The following is a 27,094-nucleotide window of genomic DNA, read 5'->3' on the forward strand; positions in this document are numbered from 1 at the left end:
AATGTCACACAAATAACGTTTTCGCTAATAACGGTGTTTTTCAGGCACCTATTAGACGTTATTGGTGAGAGCCTACTGTATAATGATAATAATATATGAAAGACTTGAATATAACTCACCAGAAATTCATGGCAGCAAATACTATACTCAGAGGAAAAAGATCAAGAGAATCCCTGTTAAGCACATGCCATGCTCTACATATTGCCAACACAAGCAATATGTCACATCAACCTGAAACCCCACAAACTGGCACAACATTATGAACCCAAACATCACATCAATCAATATAAAGGAGGTTTAGGAAGTGAGATAGTGTAAAGGTCACCCATCACACTCTCTCACATGTGTAAAAATAACTGGCAGTGTGGGTATGCTGTGCATCCACACTTGCAGGTAAACAAAGATGTCATTAAAGCTACACAAAATTAATTGATTTTGATGATTTTTTTCTTTTTACTAATTTTTGGTTTTGAATTTTTTTTTGAATTATCCTCATTTCCATATGGACAAATTAATGTAACCCAAATACAGCGTCCATAATGAGGGTTTTTGTACTGTACTTAAGATATAGTTCAGACACAACTGTCTTAAATAAGTTCAATGAGAACAATCCTCACCAAGATAAAAGGCTCGATCTTTGCGTCCATCTCGTGTGGAAGCTAAAAGTACACAACGAAAGTCATAGGAACTGTGTACTTTTTCTTGAAGGTTGGCTATCGTCAGATCTTCTGGTGCCCGTGACATATATTCTATGAGAAAAAAGAAAAGAAAAAATTATAAATCTTCATTCATGTACAGTACTTGAAATAGATACTACTGCACTTAAAGTATTAAGAGAGTGCTACTTACATGATTTGAGGCCGATCAGTAACAAATATAGTATGCACAACATTCTGATAAATGACACGGTACAGGTATCATAACAAAACAAACATAGGCTTTTAAGAAAAATATACTGTATACAATTTCTTGGGCTAAAACACCTGAATAAATACAACTTATTGAATAAAAGTGTTAATGAATACAGTACTAAGTTTCAGCAGAGGGATGGACGGGAATCTGGTCAAGTATACAGTGTAAGGGGTAAAAATTGCCATAATACAGTAAAACCTCTTTATTTCTAACTCTGCTGTTACAAACTTAATGTAATTTGAAAAAAATACAAATCTGAACAGGTTATCTCTATTTTAAACCACTTGTCTAAGTTTGAATTATGTTACCTGTATCCTAATTCGAACATAAACAAATTTGCGCCTAAATTCCTGGCATGGGGCTGCCACTCCAAGGAAGTCAATTAGCATTCAAACACCAAGGAAAAGTCTTATCTTAACCTAATGCATATATTTATGGACAAAACATATTTACATTATTCAATTATCAATAATTAAGGATTTTAAGAACATACCTTAAGGATTAATGTACAATACTGTAAAATATTTTGTTACTTCGAATGTATTTCTAATTTATACAATAGTAAGTATGGTAATAAAACCCCCTCATATTTCAAAATATATGGGATTTTGAACCCCATTTAATTAAAAATAACAAGGCTCTACTGTAGATGTTTTTAATATCTGGCAGGCTGAACAGGGTGGACCAGGCAATTTGTACAGTAACTTGCCTACAGAGGGTTAAGAGTCCCACCCTAAATTATTCCCATTTTTCATTATTGCAAGGTCAAACTCCATTATTGCATGGTGTAAGCCCAGAAGAATTAAATATGGACCACCACATGCATTGCATTATGAAAGGTGTTTATAGGGTACAGTCCAGGGTATTTTGTATTATGACCAAAAATTTCATTATTTCCAACAGCATTATGAGCAAAAAGAGATAGGAAAGCAAAATAGATGCTGCTGCATCTGGTGGTATCAAGAAGAAAAGGTATATACAGTACTATAGTACCTTGATGCACCAAACTAATTGGGAATTGGGGCAGACCCCAGTCCAGAAAATATGAGAGTAAATAAATAAAAAGAATAAAGCAAATCTATAGGGAAGAGGTGTTTGAACATAACACTGCTTTTCTGGACTGTTTCAAGAAAATTAGTTGTTGTTATAAAGTTATTACTGCGCTTCAACATCTAAAGTATTTAAGTGCATCACAAAGTTAGTAAAATATTATTACATCAACAATAATAAAAATATGAGACAGAATTCTCTAGGTTGAAAATCATACTAAACATGGTTGTCTCTAAAGACAAAAACTCTGCATAAGTGACAAACTGACCATCCTATGAGAAATATATTTCCCATTCAACGGTTAATAAAGTCTATCATGACTTGGTGTACCACAGTCGTTACTGGGCCCTAACTGTACAATCCACCCCCTCTGTACTGTACATTAATCATCTTCAAAAATTGGGGAGGGTAGAGTGCTGACTTGCTCTTTCCAGTTGGAATCTAGTGCTAGGAGGTTCTTAAATTGAAGCGTAAGTTGGAATTCCTTACCATAATTTTCTCCTTCAATTAGTTCAATGAATTTGACTTTGGCTTCTGTGCGCTGTGGGGCTGTGCGAGTTCGGTCTGGCAACTGCCAAAGATTGAGGCACTCAAGGCGAAGTTCTGATTGCTTTGGTTCAATCATTTGTGTATCTTGACAAAACACTTGAATTTTTCGCAAGCTAATCATCTGGCGGTATCCTAATCTGCAGTGGAAGAAGAGCAATGATATGACTTAATACACAACAGAAGTTTTCTAAGCAATACTAAAATATATGTAGAATAGTAATAAGGATAAATTTTTGCTTTCATTGTTATAACTTAAACGGAATTAGTTCATGCAGTACATGGCTAAACCTCCTGTTTCACAAAGATGTCTCTTATTATCAAAACACAACCAAATTGTAATTAAATTAGGTAAGGTTAAGTTAGTTTAGTATTGGTTAAGTTAGCATTAATGCTCTTCATTTATAGTTTGTATTCTGATTATTTACTTGATCATCCTTCTATAAAGCCTTGTTCTAATTTTCAGAGAAAAAACAAAAAGTGTGTTGCTTTTGATTCCAACCACTCTACAAGAAAAAGATTATGAAATTTAAAATGTCTAAGTTAAACTTACAAAGGAAATATATAATTAAGCAAACACTTACTCATTATTTGATCTATAAATGTAATCAAAGAATTCTTGCTCAGCTTTGAGGTGCTCCAGGGCTACAAGTTCTGAGACATCCATGGGTGAATTACTCAAACCTATTAACCTCTCATTCATTTCAAGGAGATATTTATAGACATCCTCTGTGCTTTCCCTCTTCCATTTACAAATAATGTATCTGAAAAAAAAAAATTACAATCAATAAATCAATATAAAACTGTTTTCCAATTTTTACAATGAGACATTACAAAAAATGGCAACAAAATAAGACGATACATTTAAAACTTGATGGACAAGTATAATTTCTGTAAATGATGAGCTTCACAGATGGTGCACGCTCTATACCCAATAACCCCTAAAGGCCTTACATGATTATTATTTTCCAATAAGAAACGTCCTGTATGGGCTAAGACAAGTATGATCGTCCTTCCCTAAAGCACCCCAAATTAGTTATGGAATGTTTGAGAACCATCTAGGTACAGCATACCCTTTATGTTCGCGGGGATTTGGGCCTCAAAATGACCGCAAATAGTCAAATCTGCAAATATCATTTGCTAAGAGAGAGAGATTTTTACTTATGCGCAAAGAAATGTATACTGTGTTCCCTTATGTGTTTGCCCTTAGGACAATTATTTATTTTACCTGATTTTGGCCGACCAGGGGAAGGACTTGTGATCTTCTAAAGAGTTAAAGATTACAGTGTAATTCCTTATATTTAAACTCATCAGGACCAATGATGGTTAGAATACCAAGAAAAATGCCTCCAAGAACATGCAATGATTAATGTTAGGTCAAAATTCAGCTTAGTGATAGCATGACTCATTGGGAAGGGGAAAAAACTGGGGATGAAGTGGCCTGTGAGATGGCATATTGCCATTGTTCTTGTAATGAAATTACAAAAGTTGTGGAATACTCATTACAATACTCTAATATGGCTCAGAAATAAATTAAATATAATATACTGTATAACTATAAAATAAGAAAAATGAAGAGTATGGGTGTGTATGCTGGGGAAGTGAATGTATGGGTGGGCTTGTGACTCCAGTGGTTTGTAACTGCATTGACGACTTGCCACCCATATGGCCTACACTCCCTTCCCCTGATGTGATGACACGGCATACACACGTCTCGCAGTCAGCTGGGTGACTGCCGGGCTGAACTGTGTCACATCGCACAGAGGATGGTTCGAGTGTGGAAGGAGCAAATTTGTTTACATGAAATATGTGCTATTTTATGATATGCTATGTATCAATTTTATTGTTTATCATAGCATGTAATTAGAGCCAACACCTTCTACCAACCAAAAAGTCTGGCACACTTGAATGTCGGCTCACAGATAAGTAAGTAGGTTACACCACACCTCCTGTTCACACGCTCTGATCAAAACAAACCACCCTGCTTGCTGACGTCATTAAGATGGTTGCCCAGATTGACTATGCGGTACTGATCGTTATTGTGTTGAAATGTATCATTAATATATTGAGGTGTCGCATTTCATTACTGTCGTTATTGTGATGAATCGTTAATGTGACTCATTAAAGTGAAGTATGTACTGTAATACAGATACATCAAAAATACAATAACACATAGATACAGTATTGTCCAAACCTAGTTCTATATTACATAGGCAGCTAAATTTGTTCTCATAATGTCAAGTGGGTTATGCCAATACAGTATGTCAACATGAAGACAGGCAGGCGCTGAGCTGGCTGTGACCACACTTTGTAAACAAAGAACCAGGAATTTAATACTACACAATAACTCATCTGGGTTGAGCTTGGATTTTTATTAATTTTTTTAACTTATTACGTAACAATAATGTTTTCTTAACCTAGTACCAAATGTACCTAAATAATATGGGTATTATGGTAAAATTAAATAACGTTGTATTAATGAGGTTAGAGGTGTGCACTCAGCTCAAGAACGGGGGGAGGGGGAGTAGTCAAGGGGGTAAGAGAGGAAACACTTAGTCCATATTTTATGGTTTTATATAATATTTTCTTTATTTCTAAGTCACATTGGGGTATTGAAATGTTATTCATATTATATTTTCTTTATATCCAAGGTAAATTACAGCAATGAAATGATACCTCCACAACTTTTATGGTTTCTTTATGTAATCAAATACCGAGTCAGTTGGTGCTCGTTGCTAATTAGGAATATTTGACCGCAAAATTTAGAAGAGGTAATAGAGCTACAGTCCTCTGCAGTTCTGCCTGCAACAGGGGGTACAGCATTTGGAGAGATGTGGTACCACTGTGTTTGTTTACATTCCAGGTAATTACGTGAATGAACTGGAGCAACCCTGCAATTGTGGCCTGGCTAGGGATTTTAAAATAAAAGTCAATCTTCATCTCTGAATGCAGACATTTCTAGTCTGATCCTGGTTTTATACAGAGTATCACATCAGATGCTATTTATCTGCTTACTGTCTGAAGGACAGTGGCGTTGTGAAATGACGCAGAGAAAAGGGGGTTGGAAGTAGGGAGGAGGGAGAATAATGTACTGTATTGACACTATCATACTGTATCTGGTTAGTAAATCATACTTAATCTTGATTTTATTCAATACTCTCACAGTCACAAAATTTCCAGTCGGTTAAGCTTCGGACATCTGAAGCGCTTCCATTGATTCATTAGACCGAACACCATGTGTTAAAAATTCATACACTTCATATTTGGCAATTTTTCTGACAAAAAAGTGCGTCTTACATGCCATAAAATACGGAACAGCATGCCTTTAAAATTCACGGGGGTTGATTCTCAAAATGGCCGCGAATAGCCAAATCTGTGAATGACATTTGCTGACCAGGGGATAGGGGGTGGTTACATTTTTACTCATGTGCAAAGAAATTCATATTCCCTTTAAGTGCGTGTCCTTAGGACAATTATTTATTTTACCTGTATTGTATATATATATATGTGTGTGTGTGTGTGTGTAGACACACACAGACACTGAAAACACACACAAATAAATAATAATGGGGAAATCCTGTCACAAATAATCAGAAACAAGACAACAAAATGTAGAAAAAATGTGAGTCTACCCTCAAATCAACTCCGTACTTTGTTATTAAAGTTAACTTTATTATTTGTGACAGGATTTTCCCATTATTATTTATTTGAATGTTTTGTGTGTCTGTGTGTGTCTACAAACACACACACACATATATACAATACAGGTAAAAGAAATAATTGTCCTAAGGACAAACACACAAAAGGAATATAAATTTCTTTGCACATGAGTAAAATGTAACCCCCCCTACCCCCTGGTCAGCAAATGTTATTCACAGATTTGGCTATTCGCAGCCATTTTGAGAATCAAACCCCAGTGAATTTTAAGGGCATGCTGTTCCATATTTTATAGCATACAAGATGCAGCTTTTGTCAGAAAATGGCTATAAAAATCAGCCTGCGTCCTATATGTGAAGTTGCATTCTCCCGCAAGCTAATGAATCCCCCCGTTGCTGTTTCCAGTAGGCTAAATTCTACCTAACCCAACTCCAGAATAAAAAATAAGTTATTGCTTACTTAAACATTATTATTACTCTTAATTAATTAAAAAGATAATTATTGTAAATATAAAAGGTCGATCTATAACTACTCTGTATACTGTGCTGAAGACGATAACCTGAGACGATTAACGTCCATACGGCAGACACCCAACTCTTTAAAGGTAGCTAAGCAGTAACCATTTCTGAACTCTTACAAGCATTACAATTATTAATGCCATACCTGCAACATTTATTTTTCAATCTACAAATACCTGATACAAATGAAGATTTACAGGTAATGTTCTTTTCACACATACATCTGTTAACATCGCCGACATGGCATTGTAGCCAGGTTAGACTCGTCTCTGTAACCACCAGGCTACTGGGCCAAGCTGTTGTTTTTCAACTTGTATTTTCGTAACTTTCTTAATTTATTATTTTTTGATATACATTCACAAACCATTCTACAAACATATTGTGAAAAAAGTAAAAGAAATAATTGTTCTAAGGGCAAACACATAAAAGAAATCTACATTTCATTGTACACGAGTTAGCTGGCTTAGTGGGGGAGTGGGAGGATAGCTGAGCAGTTGGTGGTGGGAGGGAGAGCATTGCAAGGGAATTGGCGGAGGTAGCGTCGCCGTTGCTGTGGTGAACTGGGAGTACAGATGTACAGTACAGTATATGCAAATGGCGAATGTGTTAAAGTTTCATTTGGCTTTTATTTACTGGTTTGGCAATACAGTATAATTTTTTGTATTTATTGGTATTGTTTTTATTTATTCCTGTATATATTGTTTTAAGAAAACTATGGTTACGGGAGGAAAATACACAAAAGCTTTTCCTAAATACTCCCTCCTAAAATGGGGCGGTGCCTCTCATATGCCATAAAATATGGTAATTTATTTTCTATACTTCCACGCCAGTGACACAGATGAGTGGGGGGGGGGGGGGTCGAAGGGATCAATTAATCCCCCATTAGTAAGAACAATCTCTCTATATTATTCTCATTCTCCTCTTGTGTTAAAAAATTAATTGTTTTTTCCTTATTTGACCTAAGAATACTGTATACTTTAATACCCAGTGCATACAGCCTCAAAATGTCCCCGAGATTGGTCATGGTATTTCAAACCCCCCAGCTGTATAGGCTCACTTCACTCACCATCCCCATCCCTTGTGCCCACCCAATATCAAAATTGTTTCAGTGTCACTGTTGTTTCCCCCCCTTGTAGTGCAGTGGTTTGCTGGATTAGCACTATTAAGTAAAATAGAAATATAATTTCATATTCACAATATCATAGAAATGCCTGCATTCAAATTTGAAGATTTATTTCTATTTTAAGTCTTTAGCCAGGCCATAAATGCGTAGTTACTCTAGTTTATTCACTTAATTACCTGGGATGTTAACAAACACAATGGTGCCACATCTCTCCAAACGCTCTAGCCCCTGTTGCACGCGGAACTGCAGTGGACTGTACCTGCAAATTTAAGAGCGCAAATTTGTACAGTATTTCACGAATAATCGTGACACCACTGCATAAAACACCATTTTTTTTAAATGAGTCTCAGTATACATAAAAAAAAAGGGTGAAAATTCACCTTCCAAAGGTACCAACAAAAAATCTTTAAGGTAACTAATAAGCTGAAATAGTTTAGAAAAGGCAGCAAAAAAAAAAAAACCAGATTTTATCCATATCATTTATACTCACTATTTCATTCTGAGTCATTTATCCTTTTACTGTACTGTACAGTTATCCCTCACCAACAACAGTTTTGAGCATCCACATTTTATATTTGGTACACCATTTTATCAACTACGGTATCCAACTTTGAATATACTGTAGTGGACTCGCAATAATTCGTGAAATACAAATTTGCATTCTTAAATTCACAGGCACCTCAATTACTACCTCTTTTTTAAATTTCATGGTCAAATATTCATAATTTGGATCCGAACACCAGCTGCTCCAGTGTTTATTTACATAAGAAACCATAAAAGTTGCGGATATATCATTTCATTGACACACCCTGTAATTTGACTTAGAAATAAAGAATATATAATAAAGGTTGAACCTCTCCAATCCAGCACCCTCGGAACCTGACCATAGAATTTTCTGACCCACAGGTGGTGAATATATTACCATACCCAAAATTATACAAGTTCGTGCACACAATGCTGCCTCTGCTTACCTCATAGCTGCTTCCCCCTCTCCTTCCCAAGCCTGTCAGTGCCTGACCCTGTCCATGAACATCCTAAACACAGATGTCCTCATATAGTCATATTTCTTTCAGTCATAAAGAACAGGTTTATGGGTATTGGACATCAACATGGTGTGAAAAAAAAATAATAATAATTCACGGTGGTGCTGTACCATCGTCTTAACACCAATTTTGCAGTCCAAATCATCATCAATCATCATCATTACTCCAGACTCCTGTACCATGAACACCCTGTGCACATGTTGGCAATGTATTTCAATCCGATATACATGTAACATTCCTCATGGTCTCTAAGTACTTCTCTATGCTAATGACTAACTAATTTGTCAGTGTCATTACTGATGAAGCTCACACACATGCTATCATATCAGAATTTACTCAGCGAATCTACCAGTTCTTCAACCTCACCCTCAACCTCTGGGTGTCAAGGAAACACTACTGCAGTGAGGGGTCTTTCTGCACAATGTGTCACTGGAATTGTCAGATACTTTCTCTACAACAGAAAATGTTACTGGTGGAGGAAGAAACCAACAATGGGAAGGAAATGTTACCATGAGTCACAATAAATCACTTGAGCAGAAATCAGGTGCCAAACTTAAAAACTATGTACAGGTATATATATCTTATATATCACATATTTTATATATAAGTACTGTATTGTAACTGATGCATTCGACTCACCTTGGGGAAAGTAAATAAAGTGTGTAAGATGAATAGCAGAACCAATTAAAGGATAAACAATAACACATTTATTCAGTAATGTTTCAACAATACTGTACAGGATCTCTTATCATCATCATCAGACCAAAACACATTTTTGGTTTGATGATATGGTATATTGTTGAAAGGTTCTCAAATAAATATGTTGCTATTTATCCATAAATTGGTGTTATTATTCACCCTAATATATATTGAATGTACTTAAAGACAACTGGGAATTGCAAGAGAAATTTCAGAAATACATGGCCTTCCAAAGACTCAACCCTTACTTTGATTAAATAAAAAACTTACCTCTCTGAATTAGCAGGTCGGCTTGTGTTGGGCTTATGTATAGTGACATACTTAAAGCAGCGGTACATCAGGTACACGAGGCCGACACTGAATGTTGTAAACACATCAAATAGCTTACACACAAAATGACCATCTGAAATGAGAATTCAATCTGAACATATGCACAAAAATTTATGTAATGAATTAGACATATTGTAATCATTATAGTGAATTAAATTCATTAACCAACACTAAAACTGTACTGTACAAGGCAAGAAGCAACTAGAGTAAAACCTTGCCTAAAGGTAAAAATTTACAAAACCAATGATTTTTCTTAACTAAACAAGTGGCATTACTAACTCTCAACCTGGTACCTACCCCCATGGTATATAGGAGCCCCTACCTGGTACCTACCTCCAAGGTCCATGGGACATGTGAGCCTTATTCACTTCTGCTGTGCAACACACCTCTATAGATTTTCAGTTTATATCACTATATTTTCTTGTACAATATCTTTTTTTTTAATTTATGCAAATAAATGCTAAATATAAACTATATATACACTCGAACCTTGCTAATTCAACACCCTTGGGGCTTTATCCCATTCAAATTACTCATAGAATATGAATTCACCACTTACTGGGTCGGTCATGTCTCTGTTATGCATTGTTGCCAAGTACTGGGCATGCAGTATATTGGTTACAGAATGTTTCTGAACCTGCACCAGAGATGGTCAAGTCTGGTCTTAAATGATTCACACCTGGTGCCGTCACAACACTCTCTGGCAATTTTCTGAACTTTTGGCTTCTTTAACCTGGGGCTGTGACCACTAATGTGGTGAACATCCAGTAGTTTCTTTGAATTCCTCACACATCAAAACCTAACTCTAGACCTCAAATTAATTTTCCTATGATAAATAGGAATAAAATAATAACCCTTTTAATGTTTTCCTAAAACATGAGAATTGCAGTAGTTGCCATCATTGAATTTCAGTTTTCTTTAAGTGAGATTAATAGGGACTTTCCTCCATGGTGTTATGTAGACATCAAAATAAATTTCCTAAGATAATCAGCGTTCAACATTTTTTATCAAGGTTTAAGAATAATGGTCCTGTTCTGTTATTCTGAATTCACACTTGATCATATTTTGAAGCACTGTACAGTACAGTGAACCCTCGAAGATCTGGACTAAAATGGGGAACCACCTGTCCGGAAAAGCCGATTGTCCAAATCTTCCGGCGAATGTACAAAATGTATAAAAAACGATAAATAATAATATAAAAAACACCAAAAATACAGTACATATTATCCTGACTACTGGGGTTAGTTATAGAGACTTTATCCCGTGAAAAAGCCACAATTTTGAGCAACATATTACTGTATTCATTTGTACTCGATGTACTACACTAAAGGACTACAACTTTTATCTTTTTTTGCAAAATATGTAATGTTTATACTAAAATTATTTGCTATCTTGCAAGGATTCCAGCAATGCAAGTTATATTCTGCTAATTTTAATCTGTGACATTTACTAAGATAAAAACTTTAAGCCTAAAACTACCTTCACCCTGTTTTGGGAATGCTTCATAGCCCAGAACCACCCCTTTTTTTTGTCTGAATATTCCGAAATCTAGATTTACCGGGTCCGGATTTTCGAAGGTTTATTGTACAGTAGGATCACCACTTTCGAAGTACGTACAGTACAATATCATTCTTTACCTCGGAACTGCTCACCCCTTTCACGTCAGATAAGCTTATATATGGCCGTGAGCATCTTGCTGGTGATGCCGTGGCAGCCATGTTGATGATATTAGTGGCATCCCTAATGCTAGTGCTAGTGGTTGCTAGCTCTGACTCTTACATAATCAGCTATTGCGATGACTTCAGCAGTGTGAGGATGAGTGATGCACCTCCAAGTAGTTCTGTGGGCAGTTAGAGACCCATAAAAGACTAAAGTGAAAGAGGGAAGAAGCCACCATCTACCAAGCAGGAGTACAGGAAGGGACTTAAAAAAAAAGTACACCTTGGAAGACAAACTGACAATTATGGACCTAAATAGAAGTGGTGCACGTAATGCTGATAGATGCAAGTGTTTCAACTGCCCTGAATCTATAGTTTGTTTTATGAGGAAGCAACGTGAGTTCCTGCCTGCCTGCCACTCGGATGCTTTTGCTAGATATGCTGGTAACCCTGGATTAACTCTTAACAACGAGAGGAATCAACTGTTGGCGATCATGGAGCACTTTCCTCAGGAATGGGTTAAGAGAAGGGACCGTGAGAGAGTCAGCTTGTATGGACCATAGATTCACCACCTACTATGCCACTGTTGCATGCAAGAAGAGTCACCAACCCTCCACCTTTCAAAGCTTCAAGATGGCTGACTTAATGCATTTAAAAGAAGGTACGAGGTCAAGTTCCCTGGTTACCAAGGGGAAGTGACTCAACTGACACCCAGGCAGCCCACGACTACCCCAACATCTTGAAGGCAATCATTGAGGAAGTTTACAGCAGTGAACAGTTTTTACTGTGATGAGATTACTGGTATGGAAACATTTCCCCAAATCTACATTCATCTGCTTGGAGGGGCATCAGGCAAGAGGCGTGAAGCCACGAAAGGAGTGGCTGACGGTCATGTTCACCTGTAACTCAACAGGTGATTGCAAAATGAAACCGTTAGTTGTTAGCCATGCTAAAAGACCCAGGCCTTACAAGGTACGCAAACCTGGATCGTCACGACATCCACTGGAAAAGAAATGCCAAAGTTCGTCTGAGAAAATTCAAGAATATCATCTGATTGGATTGACAAACATTTTGTGCCCGGTGCTGAACATTACTTCTGGGTGAAGAACTTGTCATTTAATGTAATCCTGTTAATGGTCAATGCCCCAGGGCACTCCAAGTTCTTAGTAGGCCATCACCCGAACATATAGGTGATGTTCCTACCACCATACACCACCGCCTTGATACAGTCATTAAACCAAAAAATCATATGCATTGTAAAATTTCTGTTACTACAAGCACCTTAAGAATGATATGAGAAGACAGACAGACAGACAGACAGACTCGCAGGAGGAGAAACAGAGGATCTAGGAGGAGCTGAGTGACAGTAACAATGAGCCACATGCACCACTTGCTGACCCTCGTCCCAGCACCGCCACACAAGACAATGAAGTAGCTGAGGACGACCCAGCACCCTCCACCACCAGTCACCCCTGCACCCCCCCACATCAACACCCTCCTGTGAAGTGATAACAGTGTGATAATTATGGAAAAATTTTAAAATTAAAAATGCAGTGGATAGGATGGTAGCCACATCGAATGACACTAGCCAAGCAACAATTCTCCACGCTTGGAAACCGTTGTTCCCAGAAACAGTGGTGGGCGAGGACAGGCAGACAGGTGAGTGCATGTTACAAGCCACAGTGGACGCAAATTGGTCAGTCAAAGCACTGCACTTTGCGGAGCTTACAACTGCAAATAAAAAAAAAAATCACTCAGCCATCATGAAAATTAATAACACAACATACCTGTTCTCACTATTCCCAAAGCAACCAAGAACTGGCACAGATATAGTTGTTTTGATAATATCTCTTGTATGTTCTCCTGGCCCTCCACACTGAACCCTCCATCTGCCATCATGAAGTGGATGCCCTGGCCTTTGGTTGACTTTTGTACAAAGTCAACAAAGTTTTTTATATTATCAGGATTGTAGATATCTCCATCACCATCACATCCATTCGTACCTTTAGTGGATTTTAAAATTTAATAATTAAAAATTCATTGTACATTGGAAAGAAACTGAAAAGTATTAAGCTTACCAGAATGTCATGTTTCTTCTACACTTTTGTATGAAGTTTGAAATTTACAGCTACTACAATGATTGGTAATATGTACAGTACAGGACTGTTCATGAAGTCTCCAAAGCAGTCCACTTCCACCTCTTTCATCCAATTGCACTTTTAACAAAAATTTTCCCCAATTATATATCATACATAAATAATAAAAATTTCATTTTAACAGTAGAACCTCGATAAATTGGACTAATTGGGGCAGACCCCAGTCCGAAAAATGCCAAAGTCCAAAAAAAGCGAATACAGTATATGGGGCGGAGGGTGGAGATAACACTGCTTATCTGAACTGTTTACAGAAAATCAGTTGCTGTTAAGCTATTACTGCACTTCAATGACTAAGGTCTTAAGTGTATAACAATGTTATTAATAGAATATTACATGAAGAATAAAAAAAAAAAAATGAAGCAGAACTCTCTGAGTTGAAAATCACACTTAAATCTGGTTGTCAACAACTGTATTCACCGATATGATTGTTATTACTGTAAAGTGTAATATGTAAGCAACCACAGAATTTGTCTTATGAATGAAGAGAAAACTGTATACTGTACAGTACTATAATAATAAAAATAAGAACAAATAAGTGTAGGAGTATATTGTATGTGGAAGACGAGTGTTTATCTACGAGCAGCTGGCAAAGGGGAGGGGAAGGGGGATAGCACAGGTGGGTGGCTCCCAACCCCAAAGATTGCTTTAACACTTCTTTATGCATTTTTGCCATAATTCTCATATAATTTAGATTCATTTGGTAGCAAATTGATAAAATACTGTAAAAAAAGAATCAGCTTTCTCGAAAAAAGAATCTCACACTGAACCCCATTAGTCATTTGTTTACAAAGGGCAAACAGCTGATTGGCTTACCACAATGTCTGTGTTTAACACTTAGTAAATTAGTACAGTACAGTCATGTATTTATCATCACTTAATAAATACAGGTTGGGTATTCCTTATCCAAAATTCCCTGAAATCCGAAAGTCTATTTCATTATATTTATGGTAGATAATTCACTAAATATGGCAAATATAATTTTTTTACTAGAATAAGTATGTAGGTGTAATGAATAAAGGTAAGACACAGGCTGCTTAGCACCTCAGAGTCATGCGTCATGGTGATGCCAACAGACGGTTGTGATTGCTTACCTTTCTGGGTCTTTAGTGTACATTTTATCATATATTCTATACCCCAAATTATTAACCCTTAGGCCTCGGGTGACGTTCCAGAACGTCCGCCTATTTTCCCGATATTTTTGTATTTATTTTTATTATTATTATTTTTGGAAAACTTTATTATTTTCTCGATTTATCCCCGCAGAGGGGGGGGCAGTGAAAGGGTTAAATTATATTTCATAAAACTACCTGCAGAATATATGTATCCAAATGCTGTAAATGAAATATAAATAAATTTTGTGCATAGACTTAGGCCCCATCCCTGCTGGGTGAGCTACCCCATTATACAGGTTCTGTATACAGGTACTCCTCGACTTATTACATACCCGACTTACGACAACCCGGACATATGACCGCCGTGGTCATATAAAATACTTTTCAAATTACGTATTTTCTAGTACCGACGTTAGTGATCGTGCTGTGTACTGACAAAATTTTCGTTTGTAATTCCCTTTAAAATGGCTGCCAAGCGTAAAAGTGAATTTCTATGTTTTATTTTCGCCTTTTCGACTTACAACCTGGTCGTCGGGACGGAACCCCGTCGTAGATCGAGGAGAGACTGTACAGGATATAGGTATTCCAAAATCCCAAAATATCCCAAATCCGAGACCCTCAAGACCCCAAGGATTTCGGATATGGGATACCCAACCTGTACGATTGTAGTGCATTTATCACCACTTAATAATTAATATTGTAGTGTACAATATTGTGTATCTGCATGTACCCTGGTTTCATTAATCATTTGTCTAAGTGTACAAGTAGCCAAAATGAGCCATCATATAACACTCAAAGGTAGTAAATAACGTTGTTTGGAAGGTATCTTCATATAGTGATATAGTGACCCCTGTTGGAAGCTGGTTTGCTGAAAGCTGTCACACGAACGCATCTTGAGTAAATAACGGACTGATACAGCTCATCCTTTTATTTTCAAGTCATATTACAAATTTCATACAGTATTGTATTTTTTCTCTATTACCGAAGATGTTATATTAATCATGAACCATACACCAAAAGAGGCCAATTATATGAGAATATAATACTGAATCAATAAATAAATAAATCTGATGAATGCAGCAACACCTGATCAGCTCCAGCCAGCTTACATACTCAAGTGTCTTAGTTCTCAGTAGGCCTATAGCAAATCTGATTAGACCACTGTACAGTATTCATTATGTGTGGTTATTTTCATAAATTTTTTTTTATTAGTCTTCTCCATTACTTAAAACATTTTTTTTTAGATGTATTTCTGGGGACCAGAAAGCGAATTCCAATATATTGAAGTCCAATTTATCGAGGTTTCACTGTACAGTACTTTCATACATGAGCATTTATACCCTGCCTCAAATATGAAAAGGGCAATTAATTATTTTTATCCACTTAACTGTGTATGGGGTCCCATTTTGAACTGAATAAAATCGTCTGGCATTAGCCAAATAACTGTAGTGAAGAGGTTAATGAGTAACACAGCATCATATGAAAATTAAATAAATGTGACCTATACAGTATTTATGTGATATTTAACCTTGGTTAAATTTGTATTTAATCTTTTGATCCATTTTTTCCAGTCAAAGTGTAAAGCAGAGCATTTATGCACTTGAGTACATTTCTAGCTGCAAATGCAAATCTCATATTTTCATTCCCTATTACTGATAATTTCTGCCAAAATCTTCATCTCTGCCATTTATTGTTTATAGCAGGACTTCAAGTAATTGGTGAACAACTTACTCCCCAACAAATCCTGCACCTTTATAAGTTTTTCCATTGAGCTACAGTACAGGTATCTCTGAAAAAATTTGCTCATGGATGGTTGGATGGATACATTGACAGAATACATGGATGCTTAGCGAGTACCAATTCCCATAATCATGATTTGGCTGAAGGACCCAGAGAGCGATAATAAACTTTTCATAAAGAGACTAAGTATCAGAAATCTTAAGACCGTTAATTTTACACAAATCAAAGGATAAATTTAAATATTCAATCATATTTTAAGAATAAACATGAAAGGGACAAAAAGCTCACCATAATGAGGTTCAAAGAATTCTGCTGGGGCAGCAAAGAAGTCATGAAGCTTGAAGTCATTCTCTCGAAGGGTAAAACCAAAGCCTTTTGCATCACAAAATCCATTGGAATCAGTCTTTCGACGCCATAAAACATATTCTGAGAAACCTCCAGGAGCTGCACACACATCAGCAAAATACAGTAAATCTTCTGGTCCAACAAGAGACTCCTGGAACAGACAGGAAAAAACATAATCATACAAGAAAATCTTCAAATTTTTACATAAAAACTAGGCCTAAATAAACAAAAACTGTTATCTAAACACAGAATACAGTACAGTAAAACCTCGATTAACTGACCCTCAATTAACCGACATTCGGATTAACCGTCAATCCCGAACTCCTAATTTTTTTTTTACGGGGATTAGCCCACCCGGGCACAGATCACTGACCCACATCGGGGCCTGGGGAGGCGATAATGTAATAATAATAATACTGATAATGATAATAATAATAATAATAGTAATAAAGAACCATAAAGAAATGCAAAAATTAAAAAAAAATCAAGAGTGAGAAACAATATATGTATGTTGTGTTGTCAATAGTAAGAGAAGCAATTGAGACCCTGCAAGTGTGTGTAAATGAGGTAGAAAGTCAGATCAGCAACCTGGGACTTGGTCACAATTTTTGTGATGACATATGTTCTTTGACTTTAACATTTTTTATTCACGGTTTCTGTGCTGGTTCATATTTATTTACTTAAGTGGTTAATGTTTTAAAGCAAATTCAATTGAAATATGAATGGCAAATGAACAAAAATGAATAGAGGGAATTAAATGAGGTAGGTTCGGGAAAGGTACTTTGAAAATGTATGTATTATTTCCGTAGACTTTATGTACTATTAACCGATCTTTTGGATTATCCGTCGGCCCCCTTCCCCCCATTATGTGGTCGGTTAATCGAGGTTTTACTGTATATACATAAATCTATATTTTTCGGTAGAGTACCAAAGTTAGTCCTTATTTCTGTGACCTGGAGACTCGACTTAACTCGTAAGACTTGCCTCTCTAGACTTGTGACTTGACTTGAGACTTGTAATAATCTGACTTGCGACTTGCTCTAAGAATAACTTCTTTTTCCTTCATGTTACCTTCTATGTAAATTTGCTACCCGAGTTTATCAGTTAATTCAAGTATAATACTTCTGATAAACTTCCTACGTGCTTATGTTTGAAATAATGAAGGTATGTATCTTTATATAATTTAGTTAAATATCTTTCTCGTCAGAAAAGATCATCCCAACGATTATGAATAAACTCATTTTGAGATACATCATGACTTCAGGACGAAATCGGACTGGTTTGCAACAGCCAATCAGCTGTAACTCTTGAGGAGGGGGCAGGGCATTTTTTTCAGCTGAAAAAACACTTGCTATAGTGTAACAGAGGTGGAGTAAGAGGGAAAGGCAGACTCACGAGGACAGAGAACCTGGTGTAACAGTGGTGGAGTAAGAGTGTGAAGCAGACTCAACCAAATTAGGGATGAATAAGGATTAATGTACCTAAACTGTTACAAATTCAGTTTCAGAGCTTTAAAACATAGTACAATACTAAAGCACAATGTGAATGAAAATAAAACTTGTATATCTGTAATGACTAGAGAGTGAACTTGCAACTTGTCAAAAGACCCAAAACTTGACTTTTCACTAATTGAAAAAGACTCAAAGTTTAACTTGAGACTCACCAATAAATACTTTAGAAGTGACTTGAGACTTGTCAATAACGACTCAAGACTTGGGCAGAGAATTGGCAAAAATGTCTTGTAGACATGTCTTTTATATACTGTATATAAATATGTATTAATATTAGTACAGTACTGTATACTGAAAAGAATCTTTTTTTTAACAATGAAAGGGTGTCAAAATTCATCATTTAAATAATACTCTCAACAAATAGGTACATTTTGAAACTCTGGCATGGCATAGGTCCTGAGGAGCCTGGATATTAATGAGCTTACTGCAAAAAAAAAATTCTCGTCACTGCACTTACAGTATATATACAGTACAGTATATATATATATATTTACCCCAGCTTCATTTTTGGGCCTTGTAAACATATAATCAAACACAGCATCCATGTTTGCCATTTTCAATGCAGCTCTATTTTGAAAAAAAAGTTTTCCAAGAGTTTCAAATGGATTACTTCGTGATCGACCTCTCTGTAGTTCCTTCCCATCAAGCTGATCGAATACACTCTGTAAGGAAAATAAAACATCAATATGAATACTAAAAATATTTACTGTGGATGTAGATGTACAGTTGTCCCCAGATAATATACAGGGTAAGGTTCCTAGAAAGAAAGACAATGTCTCCTATAGCATCGAGGGATTTTTGAGGATGGACATGCTGTTGAAGGCCTGTGTGAAGGAACAAGGTATGCGAGACAGTGTTGTGGCAGAGACATACCAGACCAGTTATTAACATACAAAGAATGAACTAATGACCGAATAAATAGGGTCTGAATGTGGCTGTATTTTTTCTTGATTTCAGTGATAATACACTATAGAGGAAAGAGGTTTAAAAGTTGAGATAAAATCTTATCTTGCTGAACTTATTCCTCTAGTAGGTACACTATAAGCTCTGACATGACTACTGTACTAATGTCGACCCTCAATATGCCACAACTCAATTTATCAATATTGTTTTTTTCGTGGCACCTTAAATCACTCGTAATTTTTATCTTAAGGTCATACTCCTTAATTTTGAACTGTAATCCCAGAAAAATTACACTACAGTAAAGGCACCAATGTTTACTCACTTGACAATAATTGTTCACAGTGTATTATATTTTATTATACCCTACAGTACAATGAGGAAAAAGATTAAGGAGAGCCAAACAGATGCTGCTACATCTGGTGGTATTAAGAAGATAAGGCATGCTATTACTTTCGATGAGAAAAACAAAATAACCCCCTTCAAAATCCCCTAATAGCTACCCTTATACCTCCTAACAATTATTTATCTTCACATTTGTACAGTAACTATTCTTCATGTCCAGTGTATTAATCGATAAAATAATTCAAGGTAAGAAAACCAGATACAGGTATTAACATAACTTTCTTACTGTAGAGTTAGCAGGAATTATTCTGAAGGCAATACTGTAGAGTATATACCTTATACCTGTCAGTCATGGTCAGTTCATGTTGGTTAGTCAAGGAGTGTACATCTATGATCTACCGAGCAAGTTTTTTCCACTTGTTTTTCCATCATTGCCGTGTTTGAGTTATTATATCTGATAACCTTGGACCAAGCACCTAGATCTGATATTGTACTTAGAAACGTTTAAATTTAAATTGGGACAGATAACGTAAAAGTACAGTCTTTTTCCCCTCGGGAGGTCTCCCTCGTATTTCATAAAATCTCATAATTCGTAAGGGCTAGATCAACCCATTATTTTGAATTATGGGGATTTTACTGTAATATTGTAATTCTAAACTCATCCTTGTAATATATTGAGGGTCTACTGTTTATGTCTGAGTGAAACATATTGTACACATATGTCAAAAGGCTGCATGGAAAATAACATTTTACACATACTTTTGCTGCAAGTACACCCTCAAGAATTTTGACTTCACAGAAATTTGTCTCATCAGATATATCTTGTTTTTTCTTGTCATCTCGGGACCATAAAAGGAGGGTGTCATAATCTGGAGGGGTGTCTGGGCAGTGTGGCAGCCACAATATTTCTTCTTCAACTTGGACACTCTGCAAAATAACATTTTAAAATATCAATACAGAATATGACACTACGTCTTTTAAATCTTGCTCTTTTATATAAGGCTCATACATATTACATTAAATACATCAGTACAAAAGTAGACTATGATTCTAAAAATTAAAAGTACCTGTAATTAGGGTTATAATGTATATACAGTATTGTGTATATGGTAATATCATGGTATATACAGTACAGTAGACAACCTGGCAATGTTTGATTTCCATTTTAACTTAATTTAGAACAATTCCTCAACATTTTTTTTATATACTGTATATCCTCTTACATATAATTTAACATCTTCATAAGGCATAAGGCTATGCTGTAAAATCAACATTTCTTCTTCTACAACAAATTTGCACTTATCTTCTTGAAAAAACAAAACATGTACTTCTTAAAAAACTTAAATGCCTTCTTCATTACTAACCTCTAGATTGGTGTCCCAGTCCAGGTTGGTGGATGCCTCAAGACCTTCTAAGCGAAGACCCAGACCTCTGCGACCTCTCTGCTTACTAGCTTCAACAGGGTCTACAAGACCTTGACCATACTTACCCAAGCCTTTGCCTTCTTGGTAACCCATATTTTTCTGGAAAAGGTATTAGCACTTCAGAGAGGATGTTAGCAAACTTTAAATATACATCATAAAAGGTCGATATAAATATGTGCTTACATACGTGCTGTCTGGGGGGAGTTAAAACGCTCAGGGGAACCAATCAGCTATTTGTAGTTACATGTACTGTATAGGCTTGGAAAGGGTATATATCTTTATTTACATCTAAAATCACTTAATTTAAGACAAAAGAAGAAATAAAATGACAAAATACAGTAAATGAAAGTAAAAAATAAGTCATCAGGTAAATAAAATACATTACTGTAAATTTCAAGTTTAACCCAGTTCGTATCGGTAGGCGTTCATAAGCGGGACGTTCTTAAGTCGGGGACCCCCTGTATTAGTAAGGGTCACTGCCTTATGACTGGAACATTGTGGACCCCTGCTGTCCCCTCGGGACTTGATCTCACTCTCCTCTACTGTATATATTAGCCTTCTAAAGTATTTCTCCTTATTCTGTACTCACACCTGAAGATGTGAATTACAAGAAAGCGCAAGGGAACTTAGTGTTTTCTTGTTTCCTTGTGGTTATCAGCATATACTTGGATCACGCGCACCTACAGTGATTTACTTGTGTGTGAGTGTATATATATATATATATATATATATATATATATATATATATATATATATATATATATATATATATATATATATATATATATATATATATATATATATATATATATATATATATATATATACAGTCCCCGAGTCACGACCGTCCAACATACGATCATCCGCACTCACGAAAGGGATCCCAATACATTCATTGCCAAAATTTCTAATTAAAATCCCTTTTATTTTTATTATTTTCATTAATTTATATTGTTTAAAATCACTTTATTTACATTATATGTTATGTATGGGATATCAATGTTGTTTTTTTTATGTGCTGGGTAATGCTTTAACCTAACCTAACCTTTGTTATTAACACTGTTCTGACTTATGAACAAATCGACCTATGGTCAGGGTCCACAAAAGTAACCCTGTCGTAAGTTGGGGAATACGTACGTGTGTGTGTGTGTGTGTGTGTGTGTGTGTGTGTGTGTGTGTACTTGGCTTGGGGATTACTGGCCACTTCGCCTTTGGGCTATATATATCTTATCCACGCCATTGGGGCCGGAAATATAATAATAATAATAATAATAATAATAATAATAATAATAATAATAATAATAATAATAATAATAATACTGTAATAATAATAATAATAATAATAATAATAATAATAATAATAATACTGTAATAATAATTCATAGTAAATAAAATTTATACTGTAATAATAAATTCACAAAAATAAAATAATAAAATAATAATGATAACGATAATAAAAATAACAATAATAATAATAATAATAATAATAATAATAAATAATAATAAAGAAATACAAGAATGAATAAAAGATCAAAAGTGAGAAACACGACCAAGACCTATGGATTATTATTATTTCTGTACTACATTCCCCCCCCCCCAGACCCCAATGTGGGTTGGTGATCTGTGCCCGGGTGGGCTGATCCCTGTGTATAAAAAAAAAACAAAAAAAACACACACACACACTAACTAACTAACCATTCCGAAATCCGAAACACATCTGGCCCCAAGGATTTCGGATAAGGGATTGTCAACCAACTGTATATAAGTTTGGCACATTTTGGGTCAACAGTAATGCTACTGTACTGGGCTTCAAAACATATTCCACAGCCCATCAGATACAACCATTAATGGTTTGGATCTCCAGTAAGTGGAGCAGTTGTATCATCTACTGTACAGTATTGGTAAAATGGTTCTTGTGATTAAAACAATAAAAGAAGATAACTTCATGTTTAACACCATTCTTTAAACAATTGATTAGATACTTACCATCATACGCTGGGCAAAGCTGCTATAACTACTGTTGTTGGCTGCACTACTTGACACTTTGGTTTCCTCTGTGGATGTTTTTGTGTTTCCCCAACCACCTCCGCCATCTTCATTATCTGAGGATTCTCTGTCATCTAGATCAATGCTCAGGCGTGATCGTTTCCTACCTCCTAAAGAAAAACATGAGGTCTCTTCTTCAGATGCTGAGGAATCTGTGAAGAAAAGAAAAAAATTAATGTTAAGAGGACAATACAGTACAGTAAAGCATTTAAATGAGTCAATTTCTCAGATATCCTGCTTTCAATTGTTTTTAACCAAACTTCCCTATAATAAGAGGAAAAAAAGCCGGTTTTTCCTAAAAACCAGTTTTCAATCTCTCATCTGCATACTTACAGTATATGTATCAATAGGAGTCATTCCTGAAATTCTAAAACAAATTCATCAAACATTTTTTCAGATGTGGCTTTTCACGCCAAACATTTTAAAAACTGAACTTAATACAGTAGTGTACCAGTGAATGAAAAACTAAACACCCCTAGAAAAGCCTGCCATAGTACAGGGTTCTGATTGTCTAGCAGCAGATTACAATGACTGGCTTTATAGATCAGTGATGGCTGCAAAGCATCTCCTCACCTATCAAACCAAGGTCAAATAAATTGTTTTATACAGTAAACCCTCGATAACTCAGCACACATGGGGCTCTGGCCTTGCTGAGTTATCCAAAATTCCGGCTTATCGAGGCACTTCCCCCCTTCCTACAAAAATACAACAATAAAAAATTATTGACCCATACCCGGTATATGTGTACATGTAATTACTAAATGTAAAAAATGAACACTTACCAGCACTGCAGGTTGAAGAATGAAGCATCATAGTAAGTGATATAGATGCATGGTAGGTGACACCACGGTAGGTGACACAGAGGCACGGTAGGTGATGCAGGCAGCCAGACATGCCGAGATTTTCCCAGATAACTTTACATATCTTGGCATTTCCCCAGTTATACTATAATACATTCCGAGACCATATCCATGCCAAGCTGTATGAAATTCCAAGTTCTCAAATGCCGAGTTATCGAGGGTTTACTGTATTCTTAATGCAACTTGTTGTTTAAAACCCAGTGAAGCTTCAAGTTCAATGGGGAAACCCTGTTAACCAAATGACTGGATCATTTTCATCTCAAATTCCATACAGACAAATATAGGGGCTCTGGGTCTCAACCCTCTCATTTTCCATATATATATATATATATATATATATATATATATATATATATATATATATATATATATATATATATATATATATATATATATATATATATATATATATATATATATATATATATATATATATATATATATATATATATATATATATATATATATATATATATATATATATATATATATATATATATATATATACTGTATATATATATATATATATATATATATATATATATATATATATATATATATATATATATATATATATATATATATATATGAAACATTTTACGTACAGTACAATGAAAATTTCTTCCTATATGTATAGTATAAAAATTTCTTTGGACCTCTAAAGCCATTTCACTCATAATGTTGTATTATTGAGGTCAGAGGTGTGCACTTGGCTCAGGAACAGGGAGTGGGGGAGGGGGGGGGAAGGGAACGAAGAGGGATGCTCAGTCCACCACCCAACTACCCTGCTTCCCACAAATAATTCACTTACTATTAATAACCCATAGATGGTCAATTAATTTAACCTAGGTTGTGCCCAGATGGTCAAAGATTTTCCACATTCTCTTTGTTGGTTAAAGCAACCTCAAAGGACCCCCAAGTCACATGGTATCAGTGATAAGCACACCTATAAGCTCCTTGCATGGCTTAAAGGTCCCAGGCAGTCAAGCGTTGCCATGCACGCAGTTTCATTTTCACTTTTGATATGCATTCACAAACCTTTGAGCATTCTGGGAAAGTCATTATTTTGGAGGAAATGACAAAAATTAAAATAGATTGAAATAATAGCCCAATTATGATTTTCCTGCTTCCCCTTCGGCCATGGTTGCGTGAAGTCATACCAACATTGGCCAATCACCATGCGCCTTTTAAAAATAGAAAAATGTATCACCTCATCATCCACAGGTTAGGTTAGGTTAGGTTAGGTCCCCTCCTTTCCCCCACCCAAAACTCCCAATTCCCCATGGGTTTCCCTATACCTGCACAGTCTCTCCTCGACTTACGACAACCCGGACATACGGCGGCCATGGTCGTATAAAATATTTTTCACATTACGTATTTTTGAGTCCTGACGTTTGTGATCACGCTGTGTACTGACAAAATTTTTGTTTGTATTATGGCTGGCAAGCGTAAAAGTGAGAGTTCTCGTGGTGCTGAGAAGAAAAAGAGACACCCATTTTAGAATTTTTATGTATTATTTTCGCATTTTCGACTTACGACTTGGTCGTCGGGACGGAACCCCGTCGTAAGTCGAGGAGAGACTGTAGTTGTTGACCAATTGTCACTTCCTCAAAAATGGGGATATTCCCAAGAAAATGAAGATTACGTTTGAACAAAACACACAAAAAAGCACAAGAAAAATATATTTTTGAATAAAAATCAAAGGAGTTAGTAAAACAAATCTTTACCTAGTTTTCTTCATTTTATTGCTTATATATTAAAGATTGTAACAATAAAAAAAATGGAAATAATTTTACTTTAAAACAATAATTACATGTGTAATATTTTAGGTTAGATTTTGTAGGTGAATTTTCTTCATATTATGAATGATGAATTATAGAATGTAGCTGTATCTAATAAAATAAACTCAGTAAAAAAACCATCATTCAATCACAAAAAGTAAAGATGGTGCAAAGAGGCAGCTCCTCCCGAGACAGAAAACGTAAAAGATTATAAAACTTAAATTTTGTAAATGCATTCTTCCTGCCTTTTCTGTCAATTTATTGAGATAAGAAGGCATCTGTCTTCTTTGGAGAAATTTCCGCATGTTGGTGCTAAGGCCGGAACACTCAACAAGTATTACCACTGTACACTATTACTGATACTTAAGGTTAGGTTAGGTTTTTATACTTTCATATTTGAAGAGTTTGCACAAATAATTAAGGACGCATTAAACAAATAGAAATGCCATGCATTAGAAACATAAAATTAACCACATAATACAAGCACGCTTAAATCATAAAATTACATATACTTTCAGTATGTATAAGCATGCTAACCCAATGTGACAAATTTTACTGAATAAATATTGATCTAACTACCTCTGTGATCAGGTGTATGCTCCCAATACACTCCTTAGGGAATGATCTTTCACAGCCTTTGACTATATATTCCTCTACTGCCTCCCACTTCAAAACTCAAATAGTTGGCTAGAAGATAAATGCCGTGCTTCACACACCAAAGCTTCCTTACTATTAGCCTGTTTCCATTAAGAACTACCAAGATCACTTGAGGCTGTGCAGGAGAAGTGTCACGAATCCCACTTACCTGATTCACTGAGTGTGTGTTTTTCACACCTCTTATCCATTTTGAGGCTTCTCTTTCGTCAAGTTGTGTTGTTATAAGCTGTATCATAAGTCATGGGGTTCACTATCACTATCACCAGCCGCTGTGTTTATAATATCCAAACAACCGATGGCGGTCGGTTATAACACGAGACTCGCCACACTCGGTCTTCCTGAATTATAATCATTTGCAGTGATAGTGTAACATATCCCTCAGGAATATTGTCAAATAAAATTTAGTATTTCTTCCAATATTTAAGATACCGAAAATTGCTGATAGTAAATAATTGTTTTTTGTTATTATTAATGATCAAAACTTCAAGAAGTACTGAATGAAAACTTTTATGAAATTGTAGTACAGTGTGTACTTGTTTTGTACAAGATAATTTCATCTTCATCTAATTAATATCTAATGTGAAATTAGAGTTACATATTTTTATGATGTTTATTTCGAATCTGCTGTACGTGATATAATTGATACATGGCAGGGAATTACACGTGCGCTTGTTTATGTGA

At 35.6% G+C, this 27,094-nt stretch overlaps 1 protein-coding gene across 1 annotated transcript in view; it reads right to left on the reverse strand.

The window, feature by feature from the left end:
- The window catches only part of LOC121874258 (cap-specific mRNA (nucleoside-2'-O-)-methyltransferase 1-like), a 35,144-nt gene extending 8,451 nt beyond the window's left edge, over window positions 1-26,693 (reverse strand). The window contains exons 1-11 of the mRNA XM_042378355.1: window positions 26,562-26,693; window positions 23,056-23,267; window positions 21,010-21,168; window positions 20,405-20,572; window positions 18,895-19,062; window positions 16,833-17,040; window positions 13,324-13,539; window positions 9,819-9,951; window positions 3,093-3,272; window positions 2,452-2,648; window positions 618-749 (exon numbers count right to left, since the gene is read on the reverse strand). Of these exons, the coding sequence (XP_042234289.1) occupies window positions 618-749; window positions 2,452-2,648; window positions 3,093-3,272; window positions 9,819-9,951; window positions 13,324-13,539; window positions 16,833-17,040; window positions 18,895-19,062; window positions 20,405-20,572; window positions 21,010-21,168; window positions 23,056-23,267; window positions 26,562-26,601 (1,813 nt within the window). The 5' untranslated portion in view covers window positions 26,602-26,693. The remainder of the gene's footprint in view (window positions 1-617; window positions 750-2,451; window positions 2,649-3,092; window positions 3,273-9,818; window positions 9,952-13,323; window positions 13,540-16,832; window positions 17,041-18,894; window positions 19,063-20,404; window positions 20,573-21,009; window positions 21,169-23,055; window positions 23,268-26,561) is intronic.
- Window positions 26,694-27,094: the final 401 nt, after the last annotated feature.

The sequence above is a fragment of the Homarus americanus genome, unplaced genomic scaffold, assembly GCF_018991925.1.
Source record: "Homarus americanus isolate GMGI-L3 unplaced genomic scaffold, GMGI_Hamer_2.0 scaffold49667, whole genome shotgun sequence".
Classification (NCBI taxonomy): Eukaryota; Metazoa; Arthropoda; class Malacostraca; order Decapoda; family Nephropidae; genus Homarus; species Homarus americanus.